Source organism: Lycium ferocissimum, chromosome 10, assembly GCF_029784015.1.
Source record: "Lycium ferocissimum isolate CSIRO_LF1 chromosome 10, AGI_CSIRO_Lferr_CH_V1, whole genome shotgun sequence".
NCBI lineage: Eukaryota > Viridiplantae > Streptophyta > Magnoliopsida > Solanales > Solanaceae > Lycium > Lycium ferocissimum.
In genome coordinates, this window is record NC_081351.1 from 24,844,193 (window position 1) to 24,855,359 (window position 11,167).

The window sequence follows — 11,167 nt, forward strand, 5'->3', positions numbered from 1 at the left end:
TGATACGCGTAGATAGGGGGTTGTGAGGACGGTTAATTAGGTGAAGCGTTATCTCGCGTATCCTTCCATGCTAGTTGATATATTATTATCTTTGTTGCTCCTTGTCCTTGATAGTTTGTTTCATTTACTATTACTTCTTTTTTTTTTTTCATAATGCTTATCTATAGTATTTTACATGACTTTTTTACGTTCATCAATCCTTGTTTGACCTTTTTGTCGTGCTTTCTCTTGAGCCACTTTTTTGTCATGTTTTCTCTTGCGCGGAAGGTCTTTCGGAAACAACATCTCTACCTCCCAAAGTAGGGGTAGGGGTAATGCCTGCGTACACCCCTCTCCAGATGCTATTCATGGAATTACACTAAGTATGTTGTTAGTTGAGAATTTATATAGTCAACTACAACTTATTAGAGTTGATGCCCAGTGTAAAATCATTCAGTATCTAAGATCCACTGTCCTGACTAATTCGAAGTCGTGGCCTGATAGACCGTCTTGAGTAAAACCTCTATACCATCTCCTCTCTTAATGTGTTCCAGAAGAACTGGAACATTTAACCACACATTGATTCCATTGAAATCACATAACAAGGCAATGACAAAAAAAGATTAGAATTTCATTCAATCTTGTGTATCTTAAAACACAATCAAGCTAAGATTATGAGATAAATGTTATATTCAAAACTGCAGTCACTTCAAGATCTAATGGGACTAATCTTCTCTCACTCTATTCACTGATGAAGGAAAAAGATCAAAGAAGAAGAAAAACAAAAGAATAGTTAAGTACTGGAATTGATCAGCTCCTTGGTTGCTGCTGGAACCATTTGCTGAGGCTGCAATCACAAAGTTGAAACATCAACTTACACTAGTGAATAATGAAATTTACAGCGTCGCTTCGTGAAAATGTAGCTTTCAAGAACAATTTTGTAGCAGTCAAAACAGACGAAGAACATAGTTATGTTGTAGGTTAAAGGCTTAAAGATGTCAATTCCATTACTTACCGGAGCTAATTCTTCCTCATGCTTTGGAATAAAAGCAGTAAGAGAAATCATCATTCTTTTCCCGAGTTCTTTTTGTTTTATCTAAAATCCTTGAAGTAGCAGGACGAAGAAGATAGTTATGTTGTAGGTTAAAGGCTTAAAGATGTCAAAAAGCAAATTTTGGAATAAAAGCAGTATCAACTTTCCCGTCAAAGTCTCCGGACAAAAAGGACAAAAAGAAAATAAGTCGGTACACGCATTAAGAAGATGGCAGTCCACCTACCTCGATATCAAGGATGAGTTTATGGTACTCTATTGTGGTAGGAACTCCTGTCAAAAGCAAATGTAAATTTAGACAGAACAGATATACATATATCGGAGAGGTAAATGAGACTTCGATAACTAAAATATCGACCCACAGCATGCAATATAGCAGGCAAGATTAATATCCTATATGAATGCCAAAATCCTTTCCTGTGGCAGCTATTAATTGACTTCCGAGAAAAATGGATGACAAAAGAAGATTGGCCACAAAGAAAAAGGACAAAATGAAAGAATGGCGATGAGGATCTCAATAAATAAGGTTTGACAGAGGACAGACACAAACAGGCAAACCCAATTTGAGTGCTGCGTGGATTTTAAAACTCCCGTGACAACTTAAAGGACCAACCCTACTTTCCAGTGCAAATAAGCACTCATCAATTAAGGAAAACGATAGAAGGCTGGTCTTACCAGCAATAATGGTGTCATTAAGTGCTCTTTTCATGCGCTCAATAGCCTTCTCGCGTGTTGGAGCCCATACGATGAGCTGCAACAGTTTTTAAAATTATTTTTTTCATTGGGAACAAGAAGATATGTTAATAGAAGGAAAATATGTCAATGGAGGATGGACAAGTAAAGAGAAACCACCTTTCCTAGCAGGGAATCGTAGCTAGGTGGAACGACATAGTCAGGATAAACGTGGCTATCCATACGCGTAAATGGACCTCCAGCTGGCAAATATGAAGTGATTCTCCCTATTCATGAAGAAAACAAGCTTCAGTTTCCACATATATCAGGTTAACAAAACAGCAAAAGTAATGTCTATTCTGATTTAGAATCTGGCTTCCATCAAGTAAAACAAAACGAACATATCCAACAAAGTGCAATTTAGTCATACAAATTGTGAATGGTATTTTTCTTCTCACAAATTTCACTTAGTAAAGACATTACTTATGTCTATATTGCTAGGGCATCTGCATTGTTATCTCTGGCAGCATTCACATGCAGGGATAAATATTATCTTATAAAACATCTAAGGATTTTTTAAATGTCATGTACGTCTAACGTCATTCTGGAAACATAGAGTGATTCGCTTTACTTGGAAATAAAAATTTTGACAGAGTTTGCCTTAAGAGGGTCATTAATCATGATATAAACGAAAAAATTATTGCACAGACAGAAAATTCAATAATACCTGGGCCAGGTCGGAAATTTTTGAAAGCATCTTCTGCGTTTATACGACATTCAATTGAATGTCCTCTAAGCACAATATCCTCCTGCAAACAAGAAAACAAAGATAAACAAAAGAAACAAATCAATCTTAGTTCTGTTTTTGGCAATCTTAAAGATATCATCACTCCTCAAAGAAAAAATTCATCATTTTGTCTCTTTTTCTCTAACATTATATAATTCAAAGCAATGAATAGGAACCTTTTTTATACATTACAAAGTTACTTTTGTACACCCAAATTACTAAGAACTCAACCCTCAAAAGTTGGACTCACTTATCCATGCAAATCACTTTAAGCAATACAGATTATTGAGCTCTCATTTTGACAATGTGCAAAGTCGAAACACAATCTTTCATTGAAATGGTTAGTAACTCATTTCCTTGTTCATCCTTTTCCAGAAACATAAGTCCAATTTAAAAGAAAAATTGACTGTTCTCTGTCACCTGTTTGTATCGGAGCTTTTCTCCCATAGCAACACCGATTTGTTCCTCTATCAAATCAACAGAGGATATCATTTCTGTCACTGGATGCTCCACCTAGATATTCAGCAAATTGACATATTACATTATTTGCTAAATAACATTAAAAGAAAAAGACAGATTACATTGTTATCATTGAACTTTCAACTATCTGCAAAGCCTAATAGCCTGTTTGGCAGAACTAAAATCAGCTAATTTTTTGAAAAGTGTTCTTCAGAAAAGTACTTTTGGTGAGAAACAGTTTGTGTTTGTCTAATCAATTTGAAAAACAATTAGTGTTTGGCCAAGCTTTTAAAAAGTGCTTCTAATTGTATTTTCTCAAAAGTGCTTTTCAAAAAAGTACTTTTGGGGAGAAGCTACATTTTGCAGCTTCTGCTCCTACTCAAAAGCACTTTCTCTTCTCCTAAAAGCTTGGCCCAAACACAAAAAAAAAAAAAAAAAAAAAAAAAACAAAAAAAAAGCACTTTTGGCCTTGGAGAAGCTTGGCCAAACAAGCTGTAATTCTTGAACTGAGCTTCTTTCACCTGAATACGAGTGTTCATTTCCATGAAGTAAAAGGAACCTCTCTCATCCAATAAGAACTCCACGGTACCAACACCAATGTAACCTATGGAAGCTGCTGCTGCAACAGCTGCATCACCCATGGCTTTCCTCAGTTCTGGTGTCAATGCAGGCGAGGGTGCTTCCTCCAGCAACTTCTGGTTTCTTCTCTGCACACATAAGCCATTTCAAAGGTGCAGTTTGTTAGTGCATGCGTCGCAAAGTAAGCCCATGAAAACATGACCTGCCCAACCGGTCAAGTTTGGGTAGGGTCACCGACCTGCCCATTTATTAGTTCAGCCCATTTTAACCCAAGTCGCAGAAATGCGAATGCTGCGGTGGATGTGTGGACACACTAGGAGAGATAGAATTAGGAATGAAGATATCCGAGACAAGGTGGGAGTGTCATCGGTGGAGGACAAGATGCGGGATGGTTTGGGCATGTGAAGAGAGAGGAGAGATGCTGCAGTGCGGAGGTGTGAGAGGTTGGCTATGGATGGTTTCGAGGCGAGGTAAAGGAGGCCGAAGAAGTATTGGGGAGAGGTGATTAGACTGCCCAACCGCTCAATTACCTTTGGTTTATGGGATTCTTATATTTGTTGGTCTTTGATTATTTTATTTATCTATAACTTGATTAATGCCTGCCCATTTATTAGTTTTCATATGCATTTTAACCTTTTGTCTTGTTTTCTCTCTTAATTCATTTCAGCCCATTTAGAATTTGGGCTGATATGTAGCCCAAATTGACCCATGAGAAACCTCGTCAAAATATTTTCAAATAGACATTTTTTTGTTTGATATGTTATATATAGCCATAATAAAGAAAAAAATAGTTTTATTAGGTACTTAAGGAATTATAAAAGAATAAACAAATAAATTAAAACTTAGTAGGAATTGGTCGGGTTGGGTTATGACTCGCTTTTAGCCCAACCAATTTGAGCCTAAGTAACTTTTGATTTATTAACTCAGTCTGTTTGACCCACCCAAATTGAGCCCAACCGGCCCATTTGATTCCCCTAGTGTATGCCACTTGACCTAACTAGAATACTTACTAATATAGCTTAACAATGGAATGAATTCCTTAAACATAATTAATCAAACAATAAAGACAGGAATTTCTGACCATTCAACCAACCATGTTTAACAACAAAATGAAGCATAGTTAATAACTAACACATTTTTAAACACGGAAGAGCTTTTCGGTCATGCAAATCACAAAGATGCAGAAGATCAGTAATAGATATTTGTCTAACATTCTACCTACCTGAATACTGCAATCACGCTCTCCAAAGTGTACAACATTACCATATTTGTCTGCCAATACCTGCATATAGCATAAAGCTGTGAATCAGCATATTTAAATCAGAAATTTAAAGAATATTAACTGCAAAATTCAATGTCCATTTTAAAACCAATAAGGATTACCACCTATAAGCAGATAAACTATATACAATACATTCAATCAAAGGATTATATAACTAATAGGTCAGCCTTAAGTATTAGTCAAATTAATTAATAGTTCTATCGAGCGAAAAAAAAAAAAAAAAAGATTAATTAGTAGTTAACAAGTGTCAAATGTCATCATATGTTTAGCACCTCCTACTAAATCAGCTAAGAGAAGACACTGGTACTGTCCTGATTCTGCATCTCATTGCATGGAAATCCACCACCGCTGGTTAACAACTTTTAAATGGTATGTTTAACATATATAGTGTGTGTGTATTCTAGAAGTTGTTTGTGATTGTTACACCAACAGCAAAGCTTTATTTCTTTTCTAAGATTTTTTGTCAAATATATGTGGGAACTTCAAGTCCCAATTTAAAGAAGTAAATGTGTCACTACAAAAGAAGCACAGATCCATAGCTTAGACACTTTACGTGTGCACAAAGCCTGAGATAACAGCACATGAACAGTTGTAACATGTAATGTCCAACATTTATGAATTGTCCGTTACTTGATACATATATTCCAGTTCTTCCCAGAACAGGGTGGTTTTCTTATTATTAAAACATGTATTCCAGTTCTTTCCAAGAACTCATGTAAAAATTCAATCTCTAAGGCGTCAAATTCTTTTCTCCTCAGTTAAAATTTTTTTTTGGTTAAATGAAAGTAAGGCACAACAATACCTGAAATTCAATGTGCCTAGGATTTTGGACGTACTTCTCCAGATAAACGCCATCATTTCCAAATGCAGCTCCTGCTTCACTCTTAGCTTGCTGAAAGTGAAAAAGACCAAGCTTAGAAATAAATAACAACTCTGGCTTAAAAAGCCATTATACTTCATGATAGGTTTTGCGGGTCTGCTAGATTACGTATTATTCATAGAGAAGGATGACTAGAAACTATCATGGAAGAAAATGTTGTGCAAAGCTTATCTAAAAGAGTTTCCATTCACGTGCATGGGCATAATACGGGAGTTCAGAATACACAAGTGATATGAGATATTATCAAATGCTCATGGTATAATAATATTATCTGAACATAGCAAGTGCAGGGAAAAACTAAAAGAGGATATGCAACAGCCACATCAGTTTCCTCGATAACAAAGTACAGGAAGTACAACTTTCATCTATATAAAAATTCCAAAAAATTCACTGGATGAATCTCCAGAGATTAAAGAAGTCAAAAGCAAGAGACTAATCTTCACCTACTATGTTTTCGAGACTTAAAGATTGACATATGATGCAAAGAAAAATACCTGCAATAATTTTATGAACTCATCAGGTTCTTTAGCAAGACGCATTCCACGCCCACCACCACCAGCTGTTGCCTTCAAAACAATAAAAGCTTCACAAGTTCAGTCACAACTCTTCAGACGCTCAACAACTAATATCACTTTATTTCGAGCCAATAGCTTCCTGACTTATTCATCAAACATCCATTTTTGTTTCCCTTTCATATATAGTGATATAGTCCCTAGAGTAAAGGGATATATAAGATACCTCACAGCACAGAGCATTTGATAGTACAAGCTACTTCAGTTTTGAGAAAAGTTACCTTAATCATCACTGGGTAACCAATCTCCTCGGCGAGCCTTACACCTTCTTCAGTGCTCTACAATGGGGAGCATCTAGTTATTGATAAGTAGCCATGAAAAAGTAACACTTATACAAACAAATATAAAAGTGTGTACGTGCATGTGGATGTCCCAATGACAGGAAATGACTCAAAAACATTATCGCATGACACACGGTGATACCTGTAATAGTCCGTCACTTCCTGGCACAGTTGGAACACCAGCATTCTTCATTGTATCTCTAGCAGTGGATTTGTCACCCATGACTCTTATACTGTCTGGCTGCAATTTTAAGACAAATCTTTTTAAATGAAGTTTCTACATTTCCTCATGTTTTGAGTAAGCATATGTGTTTTTTTATATTTGTTGAGTCGGAACCAGCTTTGCGCACCTTGACCAATCCACCCGGTCAGCCCACAATCACAGATTACCAAGGTGATCCTGCCCACCAAGGCAGCAAATGGGCTCACACCAAGTGTCGCTGCTAGTACTTAACCATGTTTATTATGGCTCTCTAGGTTAAGTAGAATGTATGATATTGTCCTTTAAAACTTTTTTTTTTTTTTTTTTTTTTTTTGCGGGGAGGGGTGGGTGGATGGGGTTGGAAGTGGATTTTACAAAACTAAGATTTTACTTAAAAGCCAGAGAAACCTATCGCTAAAAGACAAAGGATGTAAGGATAACCAAAGTAAAAGATACAGGAACCCATTCGGAGGCGAATGATACATATTGCTTCCGTTGAACAAAAGGAAAAGACATGGTTGTGTATGTATATTTTTGATGTTTTGGGAAAGAAACGAGAATAAGGACTTCCATCTACAAGTCACTAATCGCAATACAAAAACTAATGTTCATTCTTATCATTGCCCGGGAGTGACAGATTATTGTATTAAAACGTCCAGATTATACTGAAACAAATATCTTCTGATCGAAGAACTACCAGAATAATATCTTTCTGTTCCCAATTTATTCTTATCTACTGAATACAACGCGGATACCAAGGCAAAATACCGATGCCTACAGGTTTAATAAGATAATGACATCTGTCTAAGAACTAAGAACTTACATTCGGCCCAATAAAGTTGATTCCATGCTCTCTGCACATCTCAACAAAAACTGCATTCTCAGCAAGGAAACCATATCCAGGATGCAACATTGTACATCCGCGACTAATAGCAGCAGACAAGACATTTGGGATCACTAAATACCTGTACACAGTAAATTGAGATGTAAATGTCATAATTCTTGGATATGAAAACTATGAAATGAAGATCAAATAGAGAAAAGGAAATGCAAAGAATTTTAACTTAGTTTTCTCTAATCAGAACAGAAACTTCGTGACAACTTACGATTGATTGCTTGGTGCTTCTCCAATGCAAACAGATTCATCAGCCAGTTTCACATGTAAGGCATCTTTGTCTATAGTCGAATAAACCGCAACGCAAGGAATACCCATCTCATGGGCAGTTCGAATCACACGAACAGCAATCTCTCCTCGATTTGCCACCAGAATCTTCTCGGCGCGACATGTCACAGCAAGAGCACCACCACGTTTGCTAGATTTAGTAGTTACTTTGTATGCCTGAGCTGTCTGCCGCGGAAAGTTTATCCTATTTCCTGCCATAAAGCTACATTGCGAGCTCCTAATACCACTCGCTCTCCCCAAAAATAAACCCTATTGAGAAAATGCAGCCAAAACTTAAGGTTATCTAATAGCATCAAGATCTTCACTTGGGGACTAGAAAAGAGCAAAGACATATAGACAAAACCTACTCGCATCAACAAAATGCACCGTAACATCCTTCTCTGTGACTCTCACCTCAAGAGTTTGTGCAAGAACAAGTACATATAAAGAGACAGAGACAAATGTGCTGACATAGAAGACTCCAAACAAGGTGAAAAGCAAATACTCCTACCTCTCCTTTAAAATGAAGATGTTTCAAGTAGTTTTATGGGAAAAAAAAAAAAAAAAAAAAAAAAGCCTTTAACGCATAAACTAATTTTTTGTTAGTTAGTATTAACGGGTCATTCGGTAGCACACCAAATATGGTGTTTGGTTCTCATTTTACAATCCCACATAAATAAAAAACATGTACTACTATAAGTTATGAGTCAATTTATGTTTTATTTTATGCATGGTAGAAGATGGAAAACTAGTGCATGAATACGAATAACTAATCCCTGCATTACTAATCCTGCATAACTCTAACAAGTAACCAAACGACCCCGAAGTACCAAAGGTATTTTCAGTATATATTGGTATTCAACCTATCATGTCAGTTCTCATAAGAGCATATCATTAATGGAAAAGCAGGTTCTTAAGATTAAAGAAATTCCAAACATATGAAAAACTGTCAGTCTTTCTAGAGTGGACCAAAAGGGTTTGTGTCATATAAAATGGAAATGGACCAAAGGGAGTAAAACACACATTACATATAGAAATGGTCTTACGGGAGTAGAGCAAAGAGTAGATTTGCCACAAACGCTAGTCATGGCTGCGGAGTCCATTTCCTAATCAATGTAATCCAATTCCTGCGCTCCTTCCAACAACTGAGGAAAAAACAGATCTTTTTAACATTGATGCAAGACCCGCAAAGAACAACACAATGCAAAACAAGAAAATGAAGAAAACAAGCAATTAGAACTTAATTTAAAGTGGGCATGCAAAAAAAAAAAAAAAAAAAAAACTTTTCAATATTGAATCAAGATCCACAAAGAATAAAACAGTACAAAACAAGAAAATGAAGAAAACAAGCAATCAGAACTGTAATTAGCTTAGTATAGACCCATTACTTTGATAGATATGGGGATAAATGACTAGGTGGGCATGGAAAAACAAATCTTTTGAACGTTGATTAAAGACCCACAAAGAATAACACAAAGCAAAGCAAAGAAACTGAAGAAAACAAGCAATTAGAACTGTAATTGGCTTAGTCTGTACTCTGTACCTATAGTTGGGATAAAAGAGTAGGTGGGCATGGAAAAAATACAAATCTTTCAAGCATTGATTCAATGCCTACAAAGATTAAAACAATGCAAGACAATAAAATGAAGCAAACAAGCAATTAGAACTGTAATTAGCTTAATATGTACCTATTACTTGGGGATAAAAGACTAGGTGGGCATAGGAAAAAACAAATCTTTCAAGCCTTGATTCAATGCCCACAAAGATTAAAACAATACAAGACAAGAAAAATGAAGCAAACAAGCAATTAGAACTGTAATTAGCTTAATATGTACCTATTACTTGGGGATAAAAGACTAGGTGGGCATGGAAAAAATACAGATCTTTTGAACATTGATTCAAGATCCACAAAGAATAACATAATGCAAAACAATTTGACATAGAGAAAGCATGCTAAAAAACAAATCTTTGGAACATTGATGCAAGACCCACAAGTAATAACACAATGCAAAAACAAGAAAGTGAAGAAAACAAGCAATTATAAGTAGAGATGGGGATAAAAAATGAGGTGTACATGCACCCAAAAAAAAAATCTTTAGAACATTGATTCAACACACACACAGAATAACACAATTGCAGACAAGAAAAATGAAGAAAACAAGCAAATTAGAACTGTAATTAGCATTGTCTATACCTATAAGAAAACAAGCAATTAGAAAGAACTGTAATTAGCTTAGTAAAAAAACAAATCTTTTTCACATTGAGTAAAGACCCACAAAGGAATAAAACAATACAAAACAAGAAAAACGAAGAAAACCAAGCATTTAGAACTGTAATTAGCTTAGACGAGGCAGGCATGCAAGAAAAAGCAGATCTTTAGAACATAGATTCAAGACCCACAATAACAAAACAATGAAGAAAACAAGCAAAATTAGAACTGTAATTAGCTTAATCAGTACCTATTAATTGGGGATGAAAGACTAGATGGATATGGAAAAAAACCAAATCTTTTGAACAATGATTCAATACCAACAAAGAATAAAACTATACAACACAATGCAAAACAAGAAAAATGAAGAAAAGAAGTGTAATTAGCTTAGTCAAAAACAAATCTTTTAAACATTGATTCAATACCCACAAACAAGAAAATGAAGAAAAGAAGTGTAAATAGGTTACCTATAAGTTAGAAAGAGAAATGGGAAATGAAAGAGAGGAGGTAGATTTGAAGGAAACTTTGGTGTCGATGAAAACAAGAAAGCAGAGACAGACTTATTGAATGGTCCGCCAATGCTGAAATAAGTGAGCTTAACTGTGTAACAGGATTTAGCTGCACCTGGACTATTGTATGCTATTTTTATTTTTATTTTTTTTCATGACATGCAAACCCGCAGCCGCTATCTTTTAAGTGCGCACAAGATAAACTCATCTCCTATGTAATAGGCAAAACTACACAAGAGAGATAGCGCACTAGGCAAGTGCCGTGCGATGCCTCGACCTGAAGGCAAATCCTGCTTGTCGTTGGCGGGGAGGTTTTGAACTGAGGCATCTATTATGAAAGCGCAAATAGCTCAATCAACTTTGGCCGTTCTTGCGGGTGACTATTGTATGCTATTTAATATAATCTTTTGGAAAAGGTCTAAAAATGCACTTTAATTATGAGAAATAGTATAAATTTGTTATTCGTTTGAATTTGGTCACAAATACTCCCTCCGTCTCAAATTATTTGTCGTTTTTTTAATTTTACACGCCCCTTAAAAAATA

General features: G+C 35.7%; 1 protein-coding gene across 1 annotated transcript; it reads right to left on the reverse strand.

Annotated features, from left to right (window-relative positions):
• Positions 1–589: 589 nt before the first annotated feature.
• Positions 590–10,738, reverse strand: LOC132032940 (biotin carboxylase 1, chloroplastic-like). Its single transcript, XM_059422750.1, has 18 exons — positions 10,583–10,738; positions 8,953–9,051; positions 7,851–8,176; positions 7,568–7,709; positions 6,685–6,783; positions 6,483–6,539; positions 6,184–6,255; positions 5,612–5,701; positions 4,750–4,809; positions 3,470–3,655; positions 2,910–3,002; positions 2,430–2,511; positions 1,883–1,989; positions 1,706–1,781; positions 1,253–1,303; positions 1,153–1,189; positions 995–1,016; positions 590–826 (listed from the first exon to the last, which is right to left on the reverse strand). The coding sequence occupies exons 2-18, from the start codon at positions 9,007–9,009 to the stop codon at positions 773–775; spliced, it is 1,611 nt and encodes a 536-aa protein (XP_059278733.1). The 5' UTR covers positions 9,010–9,051; positions 10,583–10,738; the 3' UTR covers positions 590–772.
• Between the last annotated feature and the right edge of the window lie 429 nt (positions 10,739–11,167).